At 40.7% G+C, this 22,778-nt stretch overlaps 1 protein-coding gene across 4 annotated transcripts; it reads left to right on the plus strand.

Annotated features, from left to right (window-relative positions):
- The first annotated feature begins 326 nt into the window (after positions 1-326).
- Positions 327-22,137, plus strand: KLKB1 (kallikrein B1). Of its 4 annotated transcripts, none has more exons than XM_045515469.2 (15): positions 327-1,976; positions 2,577-2,635; positions 5,673-5,835; positions 7,188-7,294; positions 9,065-9,224; positions 9,601-9,710; positions 13,200-13,434; positions 14,179-14,288; positions 14,425-14,587; positions 14,684-14,796; positions 14,960-15,128; positions 17,163-17,338; positions 18,088-18,183; positions 21,010-21,149; positions 21,681-22,137. In XM_045515469.2, the coding sequence occupies exons 1-15, from the start codon at positions 1,810-1,812 to the stop codon at positions 21,861-21,863; spliced, it is 2,151 nt and encodes a 716-aa protein (XP_045371425.1). In that variant the 5' UTR covers positions 327-1,809; the 3' UTR covers positions 21,864-22,137. The 4 variants fall into 4 exon arrangements, with proteins under 4 accessions (XP_045371425.1, XP_010951578.2, XP_074209753.1 ...); XM_010953276.3 differs by having other exon boundaries at positions 1,695-1,976; positions 13,275-13,434; XM_074353652.1 differs by having other exon boundaries at positions 1,898-1,976; positions 3,283-5,835.
- The last annotated feature ends 641 nt before the right edge of the window (positions 22,138-22,778 follow it).

The following is a 22,778-nucleotide window of genomic DNA, read 5'->3' on the forward strand; positions in this document are numbered from 1 at the left end:
ACTTAACTTTGTTTGATCTGCCTAGAAACCCCCTTTTTCTAGGAACAGCATCCTCTTTATATTTGGAACTATCCTGTCACATCCCCACCTTCTGTTCTCCTCATCCTTTCCTTTTGCTTCTTCAAAACACACCTCACCTGCTGTAAACAGTGGTTCTAGAGCCAGCAATGGAGCGCATCCTTCCCGTCCAATCGCCTTCACACTCTGAATCTCTCGGACTTCTCCTGTGCAAATAGCAGAAGAAAACTTTTTAAAGGGGTCATGTGATGAGACCAAGCCCACCCAGATAACCCCCATTTTGGTTAGCTCAGAGTAGACCCGATCAGACTGCAAAACTCTTTTGTCCTGTAATATAACATAAGTATGGACGGAATACCCTATCTTCTTCAATATCCCTGTCTTCCTGGGATTAGACTGGAAAATCCTGGGGAACATTTTAGAATTCTTCCTGCCACTGCCTCTTTTCAACTTCATTCCAATTTGGTTCTTGTGGAGCCATAAAGGAATTTTGTCATTTTACTTTATTGCTAGAACATAATTTACGTTCCACTGTTAGAAAAATTCAAAAGAAACACAGGAATCTATTTAAACAGGTTAAAATTGGTAATCGCACCTTTTAGGGAAACAACTTCTGAGAGTTTCTGCTGTGATTTGGAGACAGAGTAGTTTTTTTCCCAGGTCATCCTTTATTTCTGTTGAGGCTGGTGGGAATTGAAATCCCAAATTTAAATTCTATAATACTGCACAAACCAGGAGATTGATTCCCTTTTGCTGTTTGCTGGAGTAGCAGTTGATACCCTCAATCTAAAATCAGGGCAGCATCAATATTTGAAATATGCTACTTCACTACAGCCAGAAAATATTTTATTGGCAACATTATCCTACATTTTTAAATGAACACAGTTCTGCATGGTAGAAACACACATTAAATATTTACTGAAGAACCAGCTCCCTAAAAATCTAATTTACTAGCCAGAAAGATGTACTGCATTTTTTGAAGAATAGTTAGAAAACAAAGGAGATTTAGTGGGCAGGGGATTACAGTCTTTAAATATTTTAAAAAGCACAAAAAGGAGAATAAATTATTTTGTGTGGATTTAGTAAGTCAATCTAGGAATGACGGATAAATGTGGCAAGGAGGTCTTGGGGAGACTTTTTCTTAAAAATAAAAATAAAAGAGAAACCCTTAAGCAGGAACAGGCTCCTGGGAAAGCCAGGATGTTTCTTTCAGGTTGAAGTATCCTGACAGAAAAGGCTAAACTCTTATGCTAGGAGCACCATGCAGCAGGTTTTACCCAACTTTATCATGTTTACAGGCCTTACTGTCTCTGTCACGACTATTAACTCCTCAGTTGTCGGGTGAAAGCAAGCATGGATAATACAGGAATGGATGGGCATGACTGTGTTCCAATAAAACTTTATTTACAAAAACAGGCACTGGACCAGATCTGGTCTGTGAACAGTGGTTTGTCAACCCCTGCTCTGTCTTATTTCCTGAACTGGCTGGGAGAAAGACCTAAACGTTGACCGAGTCCCTTCCATATTTAAAACGTCAGTGGGATAGGATACAGGAAGGCGTGGGTATCATTTGCCAAAAGATCCTTCCAGGATGAGCTAGCCACCCCTATCCCTTATTCACTTGTGTCGCCAGGTCATCATGCCGGAAAAACTCAGATGAAATGTATCATGACCCCAAATAACTGGGAATGTTATGGACATTGTGGAAAAGGAAAACCCTGTGCATGAATTGTGTGGCCCTATCATGAAATAGTTAATATATTAAATAGCTGAATGGGACATTCATAGAATATGCTGACAGGACAAAAAGTTGAAACCGTTGGCAGAACACCAAAGTCAATATCGGAGCCAAGCAAATACGCCCGTAGGGCCGCACTGGGGAAGCTCGAAGACCGGCCATCTTTAGGTGGCAGGAGACACCGTCACCTCCAGAACCACAGAAGCAATTGTGCTTTCAGGTACAGGATTTCTATTACTCTGATTGCTTCCAAATGTGTTTTTTTTTTCTTCATTAAGCATTGTTTTTACTTTATGAAGAAGCTATAAGTTGATGTTCTAATTTCCTGTGTATTTAGAGAATGTAGAAGGAACTGACATTCTTAAATGAGAAAAAATTTAAGTGGGCGGTATTTTTAAATCCAAGAGAATATTGATGGATTCAAAATTTTCAAATGGGCTTGAATATTTTGAATATCTCTCCACAGGGATTCTGTGTGGATACTATTGCCATGGTTTACAATAATTTTCTTTTTGCTCACATCGAGAGGTTTCACAAGTGTTTAATTCCCTTCTAGCAATCCCCTTTCCATAATTATCAAGAACATGGGAGCCAAGTGAACAATAAACACAACAGGAGTCTAGAGGTCTCAGTTTGTAGCTTGTGCCAAGTCCTTGGGTACAAAAGGCACAGAAAAACCCTTGCTTTCTCTACTGCTAATGGTGGGCTTAGATTTGCGATTCAGACATGGATGAGGAAATCTACATCACCCTAAATTAAGGTTCATGTTAAACACAATCTACAACCAGCAGAGTTTTGCATGTGTTGCTTTCTCTTTTAGGATGATTTCGCTCAGGCAAGCCGCTTATTTCGTTTGCTTGTTTGCTACCGTTTCCTGCGGTGAGTGGATTACCTTTAAGACATGAAGTTTAGGGTGCATGGGAGAGAGGTACTTAAGCCAGACGTCCACCCCTCAGGACACATATCCTTTTCAGGTTCAGCACCAACGGCCACTTGTCAGATGCAATGCCCTAAACACACCAGAGGGAGGAGCCAGAAGTGAGAATGTCTTGGGCAGGTGTTAATGGAAACTTCTGTTTGGAAATGATTCTCTACAAAGCACGTCTTAAAGTAGTCAGCCCTCTATTTTTAATTATCAGTATTTAAAAAATTAACTTTATCTGAATGTTCAAAAAGAGTGTCAGGCATTTTACAGTGTCTGGGACAACAGGTACACAGTACATATTTTCACTCTTTCAAGCCTCTAGGGAACCATTTCAGAAATGAAAGTACCTGGTTTATATTTAATTTAGTAAACTGGCCATTGAATGGTTTGACTTTCAGCATCAGGTTTTGATCTTGTTTCCCCTTCTATCCATTCCATTAGATTTTCAGAGAACAAGGGTGATGCCGGACACTGTTTTTCATTAATTGTCTGCCAGAAAGGTTATTCCCAAGTTGACTTTTTCCACCAGCAGTTGAGAGTAATCATTTGCCCCACTTTGGTCAACGCTGAAAATCATCTACTTTTTTGTGGCCTGGTACAGATTCACCTTTAAGAAAACAGCACCCTAATTTACTCTGGGAACTGCTGCCTCCCAGCCTGGGACCAGGTGATTGTGACCCAGGCAGGGCTGGGCCAGTGAGTGAGGGCACGCATCCTGCCATCTGCAGTGACCTGACCAGCACCAACGCCTTCCAACGTCTTTTTTTCCCAAATGAACTTGAATTATGTGAGAATACAGAGGCCTGAGTTTCTGGCATCATCTTGCCACTATGTGGAGCTTGAGAACAAAGAGACAGCACTTTGGAACAGAGCAGAGATGTGAAGACAATTAAATTTTGCCTCGACGGGATCAGCTGAGCCCCACCTCCAGTTACTCCTGAAGCCAGATCCACCAGGGGCTCTTTGGCTTCTGAACCAACACATTTCATTTGTACTCAAGTCACTTTGAACTAGGTTTTTAAAAAAATCATTTTCATCTAGAATCAGTACATCGACGCAGGCTAATTTAAAATATTTGCTCACTTGGCGTGTAACATGGCACCTAGTTGTTTTAACTGCCTGTATTTACGATTCTCACCATTTTTCGTAGACTTACGAGTGGCTTGTATTTCTTTTGCAAATTGCCTTTTCATATCCTTCACTCAAATTTTAAAAATTAAAGTGCTTTTTTTCTCCTTATTGATTAGGCAGTTTTTAAACAAGACTGAATAACCTGCCCGAAGTCCTTGGACACAGGGGCCAGTGTGACAATAGAACAAAATATTTTATGTTATGCGACAGTTTATGTAACAGTGCGGTACATGCACTCTCAGATAGAATACAAACAAGCCTATTGTCATCATCATGACTACCATTGTCATTAGTACCAACTTAAGAGGATAAGCAAGACCACTTCCTAGAACTTTCTTCTTGGTCCACTCCAAAGTTGGTCCATTTCTAGTCAGCAGAGACACATGGCAATTCACAAAGGCTCAACTGCAGCGTGGAAACTCCCAGGCTAGCACCACCATTGTCTGGAGTCTTGTTTCTGCATGGGGATGGGGGAGGATGGCTGCTTGATAATTATGAATCAGCCAAAAGCACCAATTGTCTAAAACACAGACCACTTTGCAGTTAGGGTTGTCACTGGATCCGCTACCCAGTGTTTGTGTGTCCAGGAAATCTAGGCTGGTACACTTGGCAACTTGCATTCCCAGGAGCTTCCACCTGAAGCGATCTCTGCTCTTTCTAAAAATGAACTTCATCCAAGGCTTAGTCATCTTAGCCACACCTCTGAGAGGAAGAGAAGCAACCTGCTGGGCAGGATAGCGCAGAGAAAATTTTACTTCAGTGCTTAATGAAATGCATGTGTCTTAGCTGCCCATTTTCTGAAAGGCAATATAAAAATGCTAAAATTGAAGTGTGTTTATTGCCTTGGGGATGGACAAGGTTGTCGTTGGAATATCCTGTGGTTAATGAACTGCTGACCAACTAAAGTGAATGGCCTTTGGAAAAGCTTATTAGGCAGACTTTGAAGTGGGCCTTTCAAGGTAACCCCAAATGCACGTGTTTAAGTGTTATCTTTAGTATATGAAACAGTAAACGTGAAGGTAACACTTAATATTCTAATAATATGTGGGATACAGGGTACTTTGGAGCTGTGAACAGTTCTAAACAAATGATTCAAAATGTATTTTCAATTTGGTATATTCATGCATTTGCTTAAACCATCTAAAAACTGAGCTTGTAGGCATCGAGCAAATATTGCCTCCTTTGCACTCATTTCTAAAGTAATAAATACTCAATTACCGCTAGATAGCTTGAATTAAACTGAAATGAGGAACAACATTTAACACTGCAAGCAAGAAAAAAGACCAAGACTGGGAGTCAGAAGAGTTGGGTTTATGTCCCAAGACATTCATTAGCCATGTGGATCTTGGGCAAGTCTGCATAGCCCTGAGACTCAGTTTCTAACCTCTTTCTTAAAAACAAACAAACAAAACAAACAAACAACAAACAAAAACTCAAGATGCATGTGCTAAACCTATCTCTAGCCTCCCTTACCGAGCTGTTGAGGGAATCCAGTGGGGATGTTTGTTGTGACAGAATTTTGGAAAAGAGATCATACATCGCTATTTTTAATGCAAGTTTCAGAGCATGTTAGAAGACAGGGAGAAACTGAGCTAAGATTGCATTTTGGGGGAATAATTTATGTACAGAATTGCATGATCAATAAAAATCAACTAAGTTTTTTATACAGGAGTTCCCATAAAGTAACTGTAACATCATACATCAAATCTTAACATTTCATTCTGCCTCTATAATTGTCATGTCATAAAGATATTTCATGGATAAAGTAAGAAGGTTCAGAACACAGGTGCATTTCTTTTGAAAGTATTATTTGCATTTGTTCCAAATTAATGTGTCTTTTTTTCAATGACTATATCACAGGGTGTTTGACTCAACTATATAAAAACACCTTCTTCCGAGGCGGGGATGTATCCGCCGTGTACACCCCGAACGCCCAGCACTGTCAGATGATGTGCACCTTCCATCCCAGGTGTTTGCTATTTAGTTTTCTTCCTGCGAGTTCCACTCATGACACAAACAAAAGGTAAAAGTTGATATTTCATTGCTGGGGAAGCCAGTCATTTTTCAAAATGGAATCAGTTGTGTGCAAAAAGGTAACGTATAGCCAGGTTGTGTTTCTCGAAGGGGGTTCAAGGACCGGCCTCTGTGGAATCCCCTGGAGTGGTTCTTAAATAAGCGATTCTTAGGCTCAAGTCCAGACCTACTGAACCAAAGTCTCTTGAAACTGGGAGTCTGTATTTTAAGGAATCACTGTATTCACTTAAAATAGTAGAAGGTGGTCTTTTTCTATCCAAGACCTCAAGGAAAACACTTGAAAAGCACTGCGCTAAGAGGGTATCTCAAGAAAGGGTCTAATAATAGGTGGATATTTCACCTGAACGAGAAAAGTACTTGCTGTCTGACCCCTGATCATGTGTGTGGATAGCACAGTCCTAAGAAAACACAGTAGAAAGCAAGCGTTTTATTGAGAATATAATTAAGATCCAGAGCTTGTAACCTTGGGAGAGGTTAGGTCTGAATGTGCCTATAGTGAGCCAGCTTGGGCACTGTGGTATGCAAGGTGTGTGTGTGCCTGCATATGCGTGTGTGTGCGCGCGTGGCCATGGATATATACTATTAACCGGTGATTTGGAAAAGTAAGAGAATTTGAAAAATAGTTGGTGATTAAAAATCTTGTTTGGTCATAGATGTGCCTAGCTACAACCCTAGTTTCATTCATTTTAATCAATATCCAGAATGAATGTTTCTCCCTTGTTCCCATTTCCATGTCCATAATTCTTTTCTTTTATCTTTACCTTGTTTGAACTTAAAAACTAGGAATTAAGACAATCATCCCCTGATTCTACATGTTAAACTTGCACAGAAAACCCAGACTGTATGTAAGATGTAGTAACTCTTCATGTAAAAAGTCAAGTTAGGTTCCAAACCCTTGTGAATGATGAAATGACATTAAGGTTGACATTAAAGACAGAAAGCAGTCTTTCATTAGGTGTGGACTAGAAGGAGTTAGTGACCAAGATGAACACCATATACAGATGCAACTCTCATGACTGATTTCATTTCTTAAGTAAATGAAAGTATTTATAAAAATAATCACTAGGTGGGAACGTAATTCCTCTAAAGTTTGGAAACACAGGAAAAATCATTATTTCTTTAATATGACTGACCTTCTGTACTTCAAACTGTGAATGTAAAGGAAAACAATGCTGAAGTTAGGTAGTTTAAAGACCGTTAGATATTATGGAATCGCCTCTAAGAATGTTCTCTCCAGCAGGTGTCAGGGAAAGCTATATTTATGAGTGTATAAAAATGCTAGACATTCCTCAATGTGTGTTTATTATTCTACTTCCTAAGTGAAGCTACTTTTAAAAACAGGTTTGGTTGCTTCTTGAAAGACAGTGTTACAGGAGACCTGCCAAGAGTGTCACGGACCAGTGCAATTTCTGGACATTCCTTAAAGCAGTGTGGTCATCAAATTAGTGGTAAGGTGTGGATTTCTGAGCTAAATTTGAACGGAGGATGGGTCTGCCTTAGAACAGCTTCTGCGCAAACTCTGTCCTGCCACGGACTTTTGGAAGGGAGCCCCCAGAAAGATAACAGAGGGGGTCTGACTCTGGACAGATCCTCTTGTGTTTATCAGCCATCACATGCTTAAGGAGCCGCTATTATTTATGGTGTAAGATGTACAGAGAGTGAATACACATTCAAACAATAGTCTCCCCTTGATTCCAGACAAGAACCTTAAAGAAAACACAGAGGGCATCTCTCTCTCTCTCCCGGTTTCACTCCAGGGTAATTTGTACACTAGCGGTTCTCAGTGGTTCTCAACCCCGGGGGATTTTCTCCGTCCACCAGGGGGCGCTTGGCAGCGTTTGGAGACATTTTGGTTGTCACAGCTTTGGAGGATGCTACACTAGGGACCAGAGGTCAGAAATGCTGCTAAGCATTCTTCAGGGCACAGGGACGCCCCCACGACAAAGATTTCCTAGTCCCAAATGTTCATAGTGTCGAAGTTAAGAAGCCCCATTAAGCCCCCAAACTGAAAAACTGGACTCTGTAAATCTTGCCAAGAATAGCACATTTTAGGGGAAAATGTGAGGACTAGGAGGCCAGGAAACTGTCATTCTGACGCTTATTCCTACTGATGTCTTGGGAAACAACTTCCCACTCCATCCTAATCACTTTAAGGCAAATGAACTCCTTCTCTAACCTGACTGATCTGCAAGTGCAAAGTGCTGAAAAGGCTCTCTCAACCGATGGGCTGACAGAACCTTAAAACAGCCATGGCAGCACTATACACCTCTGCTATTTTACCTTTACTCTGACCAGGTAATTGCGTGGGCTTACATTTCAGATGCTTTTAAATTTTTCATCCTTTTCCCCTCCAGTAACACCTCTCCTTCAACACACACACATTGTACCTGCAGTTTGCACAGTAACCAGCCCTTAGTTCTAAATACGGGGGCCTGGCTTAGTCAGTATATAGTTTACCTGAGAAGGAGTACTTTTCCTATCATATAAGATCAAATTTATCTCTTAATACAGTTTAGTGTAAACGATTCAATTAAATGTTGTTCTCAATTTGATATCATAGTAAAATTTAAAGAAAAAATAATACTCTGCCTTTCTCCATACTCCTTAGTTATTGTTTTTCCCCCCCAGACTTAGTCTACTCACAGAACTTCATTTAATGTTCCCTTCTAACTCTTCCCAAATATCTTGTGAAATTAAAGCGAAAACTTGCTCCCGGGCACATAAAGCTTCTAAACTCAGGACCCATTTTAGTTTAAAACATTTCGAGGGAGGTTTATAGCTTTCAATTAACCATTAAGAAAAGTTTTTAAGAAGTATTCCATCCCAACTCCCAGCCTGTCTCTTTTTTCATGTAAAGCAGAACTGGCAAGAGATTCCTTTTCTATAACCTGCAAGCGCCTGTCATCATTCTTCTGTTCTTGTTTATCCGCCGCTGCTCATCAATAATTCCATCGTGAACTATTACCTGTATTGCTGCACAAGCTTCGCAGTTTTGGAAGTAAACGAGCCCCTCTTCCATGCTAGTCCTCTAAAACGTATTGGAATGTATGTATTTCAAGCAGAGTCTGATAATTTAGGGCTATAAAAAAATTCTAAATCTCCTAATTAATAACAGTTACCAGAAATGGAATACTAGCCTTCAAAACTACTCTGCCCAAATTGGTTTACTTCCAGAAGAGAAACTGACGGAATTCGCTCTATGTGTTTTATTTGTGCAGCGTGCCACCGAGACATTTATAAAGGAATTGATATGAGAGGAGTCAATTTCAATGTCTCTAAGGTTAAAAGTGCTGAGGAGTGCCAAAAAATGTGCACGAACAGCATTCACTGCCAGTTTTTCACATACGCCACGCAAACGTTCCACAGTGCAGACTACCGGTGAGTAAAATCCATAGCGTTTGTTCTTTCTGACGGTGTTTTTAGTTCTTATTTATTTATTTATTCAATTTTGGTGCCTTTTTCTCTGAAGAGAATAATTTCCGTTTGGTCCGCAAATAGGCTGTGCTTGTGGAATGAGGGTTTAGCAGAATAACATCTTGTGGAAGGATGTCTCCCACCGTGTTCTCACTTTAACCATCCTTCTGCAGAAGACGTCTCTTTAATAACCCAAATCCTTAACCCATTCAATACTGAGGTCATCATTCCGATTTCTTTGTTTATTTTCCACTGACCCTGGACCATTTCAACTTGAAATGGACTTTTACACGCACCTTGAAGTTTAGGAAGCAAAGTAACCTCTGTTTTTCCCATTCAGGAACAGCTGCCTATTAAAGCACAGCCCGAGTGGAACACCTACTAGCATAAAGGTGCTGGCTAACGTGGAATCTGGATTCTCACTGAAGCCCTGTGCAGTCTCAGAAATCGGTAATTATATGGCTACTATTACTGTGTGATTGTAGTGGACAGAATGGGAGCTCCTCAAAGATGTCCTAATGCCTGGAACCTGTGAATATGTTAATTTACATGGAAGAGGGGGCTTTATTAAAAATGTGATTCCGTTGAAGACTTTGGATGGGAGCTTATTCAGGATCATAGGGATGAGTCCGGTGTAGCCACAAGGGTCCTTATAAAAGAAAAAGGAAGCAGAAGGATCAGAGTCAGAGGGAGAGAGAGACAGATCTGAAGAGGTTACGTTGCTGGCTTTGAAGATGGAGGAAGGGTTCAGAAGCCAAGGAGTGGCCTCTAGAACCTGGAAAAGGCAAGGAAACAGGTTCTCCTCCAGAGCTTTGCAAAGGAACAAAACCCTGCCCATGTCTTGATTTTAGCCCAATTAGACCCACTTCAGACTGTTCGACTTCTGATCTCCAGAACCTTGAGATGACAAATTTGTGTGGTTTGAGGGCACTATGTTTGTGCTAATTTGTTACAGCAGCAATAAGAAATCAGTACGGTGATTTGTAGAAAGACTATAAGGTCATTTCTTCGTGGAATCCATTGTCGAGTGAAATAGCTCCAGCATAATGATTCAATGAAACCTTATAGTTTCAGACACAGAAGTAATTTTAATTGAATTTTCCAGAAAATTTGCTTTCACATTCTACCTTATTTAGCGTATCAGCGTGTCACTGATAACATGTTATTGAAACCAAATTACCAACAGCCACTTCTACACAGTATCAAGTGCCGGCTCCGTGCCAAGTCCTGTATGGGGAGCTGCCTGCAAGACTAGGAAGTTGTCAACAGTACATCGCTCTTCCTACTTGTTCCCACTCCCCGCAGGCACACCTCCTCCATGCTGTGCACCGGATTGACTGGTTCAAATTAACTGATTATTTAATTTTTTAATAGTCAGATTTGGTTCCTTTTATAAATATAGTTTCTATTTCTATTGATGTTCTCTATTTGGTGAGACTTTGTTTTCATACTTTTCTTCAGTTCTTTAGACAGGGGTTTCCTTTAGTTCTTTGAACATATTTAAAGTAGCTGACCTAAAGCCTCGGTATAGTAGCCCAAAGTTCGTGCTTCCTGAGCAGTGGTTTATATCAGCCTTTTATTCTGTGTATGGGGCACGTTTCCTTGTTTCTTTACATGTCTTAACAATTTTTTGTTAAAAAAAAAATTAGGTCTTTTAACTAATAGCATGTGCCAACTCTGGAAATGAAATCCCCTCCTTTCCCAGAGTTTGTTGTTGTTACCATTTTGTGTTGTTGTTACCATTTTGTGTTGTTGCTGCTGTTTGTCTGGTGACTTTCCTGAACTAATTTTGTACAGAGGTTAGCCTTTGCTGTGTATAGCCACTGATGTCTCTGCTTGGTTTCCCTAGTAGTTAACTAATGACGGGACCGAGGTTTCCGTTAATGCCTGGATCCGACGAGCTGCCCAGCCTTCCACCAGGGGCTTTTTGGGAGAGCTGGGGAGGGGGCATGCCTTCAGTGCTCAGGCGGGGATTTTACAGCTTTGCCCTGGCCTTCACTTTCTGCTGACACAGAGCTCACAGAGGTCAACATCAGCCAAACTGAGAGCTCAGGGCTTTCTCGGAAATTTCACGGGCACATGCACAGCCCTGATTACGCACACAGCTCTGTACACGCACACAGCTTCTAGAGTCTCCGCAGTGTGTCAGAGATCTTCACCCTACCCCCTGGTTTTCCTTTCAAGATTTTTATTGGCTTGTTGTCTGTCCAAGCTGTTACTGTTGCCTTAGGCAGCTGCAATGATATGTCATTGCCACAATTTTTTTTGACAAACATTTCCAAGGAAAAGGCTGCTAACACCGAGGAAGCGCTGAGTCAGGTCAGATAAACTCAATCCTTGCAAGTGGGGTTTTACTGAGAACTTCCACAGAGATCATGTAATAACTATTTGGGGACAGAGCTTTGGAGTAGCCCCAACTCCGTTCTGCCCCTTCCACGTGCTGCTAGACTGCGGATTTTCACTGTGATTGTGGGGCTGTTGCCAGGGTTTCCATGGAGCTTCCATATGGGGTCCCAAAACACCACAAAACTTGCTGTTCTTATGGAGATTTGGCTGTTCGTCTTCAATAAACACTCCCTGGACCGTTATAAACCTCTGGTTAATTTCTAGAGTTGAGATGTTGATTTGGACAGTGTTCCCCGGGCTCTCACTACTTTCATGGAGGAGAGGACTTTCGGAGGTCCTTACTCTGTCCTTCCCACTAATGTCCTGATAAACAAAACGAATGAAAATCAAACTAGCTCTAAAAAAGAAAATGGTCTTTGGAACAAGGCAGCCCCTGTCCTTTTGTCATCTGGACGGGTCAGATGGTGATGGAAACTTTGTATTCAGTTCTGTGTTCCACGTTTTGTGTGGACCAGTGGACAAGTGGAACCCTTCACAAGTCAGTCACCAGGATGGTAAGATATCTAGAAATAGTGAACAATAAGATATGGTTAAAGAAACAGGTTAAAGACATTTAACCTGACAAAGAGTCAGGATGACTGTCGTTTATTTTTTTGTTTTTGAAGGGCTGTGATCGGGAAAGGGAATTAGACTAATCTGCATGGTTCCAGAAGGCAGATCTAGGTAGCTCCTACCATGATAAAAATGAGAAAAAATTTCTAACACCTAGAGTGGTCCAGACAAGAAGTGAGCCTTGTCATGAGCTGGTCAGCAACTTGCCACTGTAAATGTCTTCAGTGAATGCTGAACAACTTGTCAGGGAGCTCCTTGAGAGGCTGCAGTTGAGGGTTGACACGGATGACGCGTAAGTTCTCCTCCCGCTTCAAGAGTCCATGTCTTTTAAAAAAAGATTTGATCAGCTGAGGTCTGATTTCCTACACTGCCCAGACCAGGCTGTTGTGTTATGGTGGGTACACTTTCTTGATCCAACTACGTTCATTCATTTAAATTTGGATTATTTTTGTCTTTCCCACGTTCACTATCCTTATTCCTTAAGCTTGCATAATATGAATAGAAGTTATCGAATTGAGTAAACTGGAGTAAATATTATGAACACAAATAAAAAATGTAATTAAGAGACAGGGTTATGTAAGGGCAATGAAAGTGGATTTCCTCTTGTTCTAATTTCAGTGGGCACATGGCATTTGCATTAGCTACTCAGGTTTCTATTGATCCCTTTAAAACAAAATCTTTTTCAGAATATTCAGGAAAACATAAAACCTCATGTATCTAAGGCTTGGAATTCAGGGTGAGGGTCATAGAAAGAAAATACAAACACAGGCTGAGTAACAGAGGTATTTCGCACTGATTAGGACGGAGCTGGGAGCACGGGTTAAGCCATTTTGTTTCCCTCACATAGGAATCTGTCTTTTATTAGCGTGAGACCAATCTTTCCTTCTCCTAAACGGTAAACAAACAAACAAGTCTGGGGATGTTTTAACAGACACCTTTGCACTTAGGACGTTCAGTGCTCTGAATAACAAGCCGTCACAGTTTCTGCAGTTACGATGACAAAGCACGAGCACATCTGCATCACGTCACGCACATCTCCCCTCCGTGGGTCCGCAGGCTGCCACAGGGACGTCTTCCAGCAGCTCGCATTCTCAGATGTGGATGTCGCCAGGGTTCTCGCTCCAGATGCCTTTGTTTGTCGGACCATCTGTACCTATCACCCCAGCTGCCTTTTCTTCACATTCTACACCAACGCCCAGAAGACAGAGTCACAAAGGTGAGCGTGACTGTGAAACGTTCGCGGCTGTCCTGACAGCGCTTTAGTTTCACAGTGTGAGTTTGTTTTTTTTTTTTTTTTTTAAGTTTTGTTCATTTCCCATAAAACACTTGAACTCACAGTTTTAGGTACTTTTCCTCCAGGTGCAGATTAGTTAAGAGATCAGCCGACCTTTCTACCCACCTTCTCTCACTTATACCATTGAACCCTTGAGACAACAGCCCTGGGGAAAGAAGGGTATCTTTCCTACTGAGCTTAATGTTCCATGAGCTGGAAGTAAAAACTACTTGCCGGGAACGTATTTATTCTAACCGCTCTGTTTCAGAAACCAGAGCCCTGTTTCTCCTGCTTCGACCCCCTGACCCTCAGATAACCTGTCCTTTTCTTTATGCACAAGATGGAGCTCCGAGAAGGATGGACGGTTATGTAACAGCACCAGCACGGTGAATCTCCAGAATTTGTTCTTTCCTTTTTTTTTCCTTTAAAAGGCAGAACTTTATCTTTCTCCTCTTTTCAGGTTGTCTGTTCTTAGCAGTTTTCTTCAGGGGGAGATGTGGCTTGATTTACATTTAATCTCAGTAATTTAGGAGAGTCCTGTAGTCTGATTGACCTTGAAGAGAATTTCTCAGAAGAACAGAATTTGCAGGGGGTGTTTGTTTGTTGTTGTTGTTGTTTTATATGAGGTGCCTTTGTACTTGCCTTTAATGTAGTGTTCTTTCTTTCTCCTGCTTTCTTTCAAAATAGAAATGTCTGTTTCCTTAAGACTTCCCAAAGTGGGACCCCGAGATCCCCTTCTCCTCAGGAAAACGCCGTGTCTGGATACAGCCTTTTAACCTGCAAACAAACTTTGCCTGGTAATGTGACTCAATAATATTACACAAAATGTGACAAAAGTTATGGCTGCCTAACAATCCTCAACGATGTACCAGAAACTTGGCTAAATGTGGTTTATGGCTGTTTGCATTTTCTCTCTCTTTATAACCGGCACAGAGCCCTGCCATTCCAAAATTTACTCAGAAGTTGACTTTGAAGGAGAAGAATTGAATGTGACCTTTGTTAAAGGAGTGAGTGGCTGCCAAGAGGCTTGTACGAAAACGATGCGCTGTCAGTTTTTTGCTTATTCTTTACTCCCAGAAGATTGTAGAGGAGAGAAGTTAGTGAAAATTTCTTTTTCAAAGACAGTTGGCAAGACAGTTTCACGAGCTCTCCTCCTCCGTGAAGGGTTAATCTTTGTCCTGATTTTATCTAGGTGTAAGTGTTCCTTACGATTATCTCTGGATGGCTCCCCCACTGGGATTACGTATGGGACACGAGCAAGCTCTGGTTATTCTCTGAGGTTGTGTAAAAGTGGGGACAGCTCTGGTGAGTACATCTCACTTTCTCATAGAACTGCAAGGGGATGTTGGAGTTGTTTTGATAGCTTGTTTGGTCTTTTATAGTGGAATTATGTGTCTTGTTTTCCTTGGCTGAAGAGGACTCTGATTCTCCCCCAAGTTCAGCCACTAACTTCAACGCTCTCTTCTAGTCTGTGCAACAAAAACAAACACACGCATTGTTGGAGGAACCAACTCTGACTGGGGAGAGTGGCCCTGGCAGGTCAGCCTGCAAGTGAAGCTGAGAGCTCAGAACCACCTGTGTGGAGGGTCAATCATCGGACACCAGTGGGTCCTGACTGCAGCCCATTGCTTCGACGGGTAAGGTTTGGCTGCATCTTATCTGGGCTCTTCGCTTGCCTTTTTGTGTTGAAGACTCTATAATCAATTTCTCCATCATGTTGTCAGTTTATTAAGAGAAGGTTATTCTCTTTCAATAAAAGGCATTTTAGAGCAGAGATGGGATTCAAAATGTCGACTAACCGGTAGGGCCCAAGCTCTGAACCATCGGACCCATCAGAACAGACTGCGGCATGTTTGCTGGAGTGACGCTCCCGGGAGGATGTCGCTCCTGCTTTCAAGAATAACTAAAAAGTACCCCAGCTGTTGCTACCTTCACCCACCGCTTCCCAAATGTATTCTGCAAAGACATATTTTTCAGACCCGTTGATATTTTACTTTCAGCTCTTTGATTCACAAATGTAGTACTAACAGTAAAACAAAAAAGTGATTGCGTATTACCCTATATAATTCAATAAATATGACCAGATATAATATTTCTACTTTATCACATAAATAGTGCACATGGTGGGGGGTTTGCCATTTTAAAACAGACGTAGTAGTTCGACAGAAGGGGGCTTGAGTCACAGCTCTGCCACTTGTTAGAGGCATGAGTGTCCTCGGGCAATAATCAGCGCTTAGCTTAATTTTCCTATCTGTAAAACATGAATAAAAAGAGTATCTTATTCATAAGGTCATTGGAAGGGTTAAGTGACACATTTAAAATGCCTAATACTATACCTGGAACATAAAGATTTCTCAAAAAAAAAAATAAGCAATGATTAAACAAGACACGTAAAAACGGACAAAACATATGGATAAGGGAAAGAGGGACTAGTGGCCCTAACGTAAAAGACACTTGAGCTCTTTCAAAAAGTATTTTTGTTTTCATAAAATTCCTCCGTATCCCCTGTCATCATGGGTTGCTGTGAACCAGGATGGAAGCCACTGCCCCCGAAATGTAATAGCCGGGGCCCAGTGGGCGGGGCGGCGCAGGGCAGGGCTCCTCCGCGGGCCCCCGGGGCAGCCTGGGCCCCCAGTCAGGGCTCTGCTGCGCGTGGCTTTGCCAAGGGGAAGGAAAGACACTCTGAAAGGAAACAGTAGTGCCCCCTTTTACTAAATGTACCCCAACTTGGGACCAAGAATTTTCACCTTTTTTTCCAGCTTTACTGAGCTGTAATTGATATATTAACCGTGTCTCCCTGGACAGCAGAATGGGGGAAGTTTAAGGCTAAGGGTACATGCACATTCGCGAAGGGGCTTGGACTGCCGACAAAGCCCAGGCGTTAGTTGATTGAAGTCGTGAGGGTCAGAAAAGGTCAACATCATCTTCCCTTAGGTTCCAGTGGATCTGGCGATTGAGCCCTTCAGGCTAATCTTTACTATTGAAAGAGAACTGGGCGTCGTTACAACCAGTTGCTATTGTTACTTCTCTTGCCCGGTAACAGCCCTGTGTTTCTGCATTCTTTTGTTCCCTTAAGATCATTCATTACAGAGACCTGTTCAAGGGCACCACTGCGGCCAGGCCGAGGTCACAAAAAGGCTTAGGCCAAAAATGGCTTCTCTCACGTCAAGAAAGCCATGTCTGGTTCTCTTTGTCCGGGACCCCATACCTTATCTGATCACATACGAGCTTGGATAAAGGCACCCTGACTTCCTGCCAGCTCTGAATTTCGTGGAAGCAACTGCTTTCAGGCTGGAGAACTGAGCATGCTTTTCCCGAGAAAAACTGCTAGTCATGTCCCGACCAGCGTCCCTGAATGGGACAGCGACTTTCTTGTATTTTCACTCACAGTAAACATGAAATAACTGCGTAAATGTACATTTTCCAATTTCTTTTTTTTTTTTTACATTTTCCAATATTTTTAACTAAACCTTCAGACTAAACCTTCAACACTGCTGCTGTTGGTGATAAACTGCTGGGGGGAGAAATTAGGTATGTAAACACATGCTATATTAGTACTTTCTTCCTAGTTTTTTTTTTTTTTTTTTTGAAAACTAAAGTGCAAGGAAAAAGGACCAATATCAAAGACCAGTCTTTCTGGTTTCAAATCGGCATTTATTTTTCCCTCCTAGGCTTCCCTTGTCGAATGTTTGGCGCATTTATGGCGGCATGTTAAATCTGTCCAAGATAACCAAAGAAACACCTTTCTCACAAATAAAAGAGATTATCATTCACCACAATTATAAAATCTCGGAAGGTAGTCATGATATTGCCTTAATAAAACTTGAGACTCCTTTGAATTACACTGGTACGTAGCATGTTTAAGGAGGAGCGTACAGCTAAATTGTGCTGGTTTGAATTTTCACGTCAGTTTGGAAAGGTCAGAATCCAGAGAGATTGTCTTCTTCTTTTTTTTTGGTTAGTGGAGTGGTGGGAAAGGTGAGTGTTGCCATGAAAGATAAGACTTAAGGGCCAAGATATGTTAATTGGTTCTTTCAGGTAGGAAAACAGTTGCATATACACTATTGAAATAATAGACATAAGACATGTCTTTGCCATCTGGGAAGCGTGGCTTCCTCTGTCAAGAGTAGCAGCGTTAGCGTTGCCTTGGGCACAAAGGACTCTGTGAAAGCAAGCAGAGCCAGGTGGACCTTGACTAGAGAAGGAAGTAGCATTGAGGTTGGAGGTGCTGCATTTGGAAGCACAGAACTGCAAGTTAAAGCACTTAAAAGTCCTGCTTTATATGGTATAGACACTCTTCTGTTACTATTAAGACTCACACACAGAAAAAGATGCAAGAACTTCTAAGTGCTTTTGGCAGTAAATCTGGGTTCTGAGTTTTAAAATTTAATCCAGAAAATTTAACACCAAAACTGACTCTGACGGTGAGAAATTTTCTGGAATCACTGACCTTAGAAATGGAGCAGAAAGCAAAAGATTTATTCTGCTTGGTGCTACTCTCTAGAAAGAGACTATGGGAAGAGAAAATTATGTATTTTTAAAGTCGATATCCATAACTTTATCTAGCCAGACTCTAATTTAAAAATTACCTTTCAGATTTCCAAAAACCAGTATGCCTACCTTCCAAAGATGATACAAATACAATTTACACCAACTGTTGGGTAACTGGATGGGGCTTCACAGAGGAAAAAGGTACAGCATGACATTTTAAATGTTGTTTCTAAAGCAAGTCTTATATGTAAAATTCGTGGAGTAGATCCGTTTAATTGGCCTCTGTCTAAATTTTTTTCCAAACTCATGATTTTTTTTCCAAATTATCCATTCCCAAATATTTATTCAGTGATTCTTGAGAAAATGGATTTTTGCTTGGGTCTGGAAATTTATAGGGTAATCTTTTCAGCATCTTACTTTAATTGGTTTGGCTTCACGTAAAGGATTGGTCTCATAGAGGACTAAAAGGCCACCCAAACCCATCTCGGCCTCAGAATTAACAGAGCTCTCATCTCCCAACACCAGTCTTCTTTCTAACTTGGTATTAATGACCAGAAGCATAGGGAGGCACGCCCTCTCTCTTTCTTGTTTTTGCTTTTTTTTAAATGCATCCTCCTAGCAATCTGGTGAAGCCTATAAACCTTCTCTAATGATGCTTTTAAATCCTTAAATAAAACACGTAGGATTACAAAGGAAATCAATGAAACTGCAGAATACTTACCAAAAGACTCTAAAATGTGCTACAGTAATACTGTGCTTCTTTATTAACATATTAAATAGTAAGTTGTTCTAATAACTACCGCAATTTTGAAACTGCAATGACCACAATGATAATTTGAGTCATCTGCCACAACTATAATGTGACAGGAAAACGTCTGTGATCTCTGCTGATGGCAAAGTCATGGTGCCCTTAACACTGCTGAAGGGAGTGTTAGACTTCGGTTGGAGGTTGGTGAAAATAAAGATGTATTTCTTTCGTACCCAAGTTGATAGACCATGTGAATTCTTCCTATGGGCCCTTGGTTAAGAACCCCTGCTTATGGATACTCGGGGTGTTTTCATTGCCCTTGAGTTTTCTGAGAAACAGACCATTCTTCCTTTCCAAAATTAGGTTCTTGGTAGACACTAGAGGTTTGCCTCATTCTTTACAAAAGGAGACAGCTTGATAAGCTCTCTCCATCTGTCCTGATTCAGTCCTTTATCCAATGAATTAAAAATTTTTTTTTCAAAATTTTGACTAGTTCTTTGAGATGGGGAGAAATGTAAACTAATCTTAACTAAATGATGAACACTCCCAAATGATGTCCAAGGACAGCCTGGACACTGGTGGGAGTTAAACTATTCATAAACTGTTCTTAGTGAAAAATGCTCACTTGCAATTACTCAAAGAACAAAATACTCTTCTGCTGCCAAAGGTTTGGGTTTTTTGTTTTTTTTTCAAAAATTATATATGTATCTTTTTTTCCAGTTTCATTGAGATATAAATGACATATATGACTGCGTAAGTTTAAGCTGTGCAGCATGATGGTTCAACTGACAAATATTGTGAAATGATCACTGCTGTAAATTTGGTTATCATCCATCATCTCATACAGATACACACACACGAAAAAGAAAATTTTTTCCTTATGGTTAGAACTCTTAGGATCTACTCTAAACAACTTTCAAACATACTATACAGTAGTGCTAGGTTATAACCATCGGGTTGTACATACATCCCCAGTACTTACTTGTCTTACAACAGGAAGTTTTCACCTTGTGACCACCTTCCTCCAATTCCCCTTTCCTTACCCCTTACCTCTCTCTGATCTGCAAGTCTGATCACTTTTTCTATGAGGTTTTTTTGTTGGCTTGTTTGTTTTTACAGTCTACATATAAATGAGGTCATACAATAGTTATGTTTCTCTGTCTCACTTACTTCACTTAGCATAATGCCCTCAGGGTCCATCTATATTGTCACAAATGGCAGGATTTCCTTCTTTTCATTGGTGAATAATATTTCATCATGTGTATATCATATATATATCCACATATATCTCACAATGTCTTTATCCACTCATCCGTCAAAGGAAACATTAAGTTTCCATGTCTTGGCTATTATAAATATTGCTGCTATGAACATGGGGATGCACATATCTCTTCCTCACAGTGTTTTCATTTCCTTTGGATGTATTCCCAGAAGTGGGATTGCTAGATCATGTGATAGTTCTATTTTTAATTTTTTGAGGATTCTTCATGCTGTCTTCCTTAGTAGCTGCACCAATTTACATTTCCACCAACAGTGCACAAAAGTTTCCTTTTCTCCACATCCTCACCAGCATTTGTTATCGCGTATCTTTTTGCTATTGGCCATTCAAACACGTGTGAGGTAATATCATTGTGGCTTTGACTTTTATTTCCCTTATGATTATGGATGCTGTGTACCTTTTCCTGTACCTTTTGGCCATTCATTACCTCCTTTGAAAAAAATATCTGTTCGGGTCCTTCACCCATTTAAAAATTGGATTATTTGCAGGGATTTTTTTCTATTGAATTGTGAGTTCTTTAAATATTTTGGTATTAACTCCTTATTGGATATATGTTTGCAAATACGTTTTCTCATTCCATAGATCGTTTTTGCATTTTGTTGGTAAAAATAATATGTTTTATAATGATTTTTTGAATATATAAAACAAAAACCGAAAGATAAGAACTTCTAGGCTTTTGGATTGTAGGCAGTAAGAAGGAATTTCTGAGAGACTTGTATGGAGTTGAGAGGGTGGCAGAGAAAATGGAAGTCAGTTCTCTGGTTGCCCAAGGTCCCTGGGTTGTCCTCACGCTGCCTGAGAGCTCACAGCAGGTCTCCTCTGGTGCCCCTTCTCTCTCTGAGTTCGTGCATGTAACTCTACCTTCTCACTGTTACTATTTTTATCCAAAAAAATGATCTTAAGGAAAAGTTCATCATTCTCATTTATTTGAAGACGCTAGTCTTATTTCTATATTTATTTTACTGCCACCTTCTGAAGTTATATATTGGTTACCTCATAGGTAAAATCCAAGATACTCTACAAAAGGCAAATATTCCTTTGGTTTCAAATGAAGAATGCCAGAAAAGTTATAAAGAATATAAAATAACCAAACAGATGATCTGTGCTGGCTATAAAGAAGGGGGAAAAGATGCTTGTAAGGTAATGCATTTGATTATGAAAAACACACAATAGGCCACTTGAGAAAAATCATTTCAAAATATGTATTTTCAATAGTATACTTCACTATATTTCACTATAGCTTTTTAAAAACTTTGGGGCCAAATGATCTAATAATTTCATAAATAGCCTTTAATAAAGTGAATACACATTTATAATTTTTATGTGTGATGTATTATATATGTCACAATTTTTGCAGGAGCATGCTGTATTTAAGGGAAGACAGTTGTGCAGACAAGAATTCTACTAAAATATAAAAGCATTAGATTTATTTCACTTTGGGATGACGATGTCAAAATTCCTCTGTTGGAATAAACAGAAAATACAACTGTACACTATTGAATTAAGTCATCTTCACCACATCCATAGCTAATGAGGCACATGGGATGTCTGAAGAACTATAAGAAATTGTCTGTGTGGTATGTGTGGTGTGTGTGGCGTGACTATGGAATTTTAAAGGCACATCTGTCATAACCGTCTATCATTTTATTTTTTCCATCCACTGTGATGCAGGGTGATTCAGGTGGTCCCTTGGTTTGCAAACATAATGGAATTTGGCATTTGGTGGGCATCACCAGTTGGGGTGAAGGCTGCGCCCGCAGGGAACAACCAGGGGTCTACACCAAAGTTGCTGAATACATGGACTGGATTTTAGAGAAAACACAAGACGGTGATGATCAGTCTTTGATGAAGTAGCCAGCCCGATGAAGCTTCACAGAGATGGGGAAGAAGCCAGTTGGGCGCATTAGTTTTGCAACCTGGGTTCAATTCAAGTACTGAGCCTTGGGGTCCTCATCAGCCAAAACGTGGAGAGTGATGTCTACCTCCTGTCCTTGTCATACGGACAAAAACGGACAATGCATAATGCTTTCAGCATTCAGTAACAATGCTATAGCGGGAGATACTAACAACTGAGTATCTCCACGATTGTTGGTTGTGAAATAAAATGGCAAAAGAGTGTGATCAAAAAGTGGTTTCTTCTCAAACTCACAGACACAGAAAACAAACTTATGGTTACCAGGGGGGAAAGAGGAGGGTGGAGGGATAAACTGAGAGTTTAGGATGTACAGATACTAACTACTGTCCATAAAATAGATAACCAACAAGGTTCTACTGTAGAGCACAGAGACCTATATTCAGTAGTTTGTAATAGCCTATAATGAAAAAGAATGTAAAAAGGAATTATTAATGTGTAACTGAATCACTGTGCTATACACCAGAAATTAACACAACACTGAAAACTGACTATACTTTAATTAAAAAAAAATAAAGTGCCAGAAAGGAAAAAGGAAAAAAACAAAGTGGCTTCTTCTGATTGTGAAACGGAATGGAAGGTAAGTGCCCAGATTCTAGCCCTACGCCTGGGACCACTCTAATCTTACCGCTCCCTCTGGAACTCAGTCGATCTCCGCGATCCCCATTTCTTCTCTCGGGCTCACGCATGTGGTCATTCAGACCTACTACTCCTGCCTGCCTTGTGTGGGGTGGAGAGCCAGTAAGCCTGGATTTTATTCTGCCAAGCGGAAGGAAAGTAACCTGTGTAACAAGCACTTTTCCAAGGAAGAGATGGGTTATCCGCACCTGGGAGAACAGTAGTGCACCTCTCCACCT

Source organism: Camelus bactrianus, chromosome 26, assembly GCF_048773025.1.
Source record: "Camelus bactrianus isolate YW-2024 breed Bactrian camel chromosome 26, ASM4877302v1, whole genome shotgun sequence".
Taxonomy (NCBI): Eukaryota; Metazoa; Chordata; class Mammalia; order Artiodactyla; family Camelidae; genus Camelus; species Camelus bactrianus.

Excerpts from the sequence above, each read along its gene's own strand:
- KLKB1 (XM_045515469.2), top strand. The coding sequence starts at position 1,810 with ATGCTGACAGGACAAAAAGTTGAAACCGTTGGCAGAACACCAAAGTCA. Across the intron at positions 14,797-14,959 it reads TAAAAGTGGGGACAGCTCTG|TCTGTGCAACAAAAACAAAC; the intron begins GTGAGTACATCT and ends GCTCTCTTCTAG. Across the intron at positions 21,150-21,680 it reads GGGGAAAAGATGCTTGTAAG|GGTGATTCAGGTGGTCCCTT; the intron begins GTAATGCATTTG and ends ACTGTGATGCAG.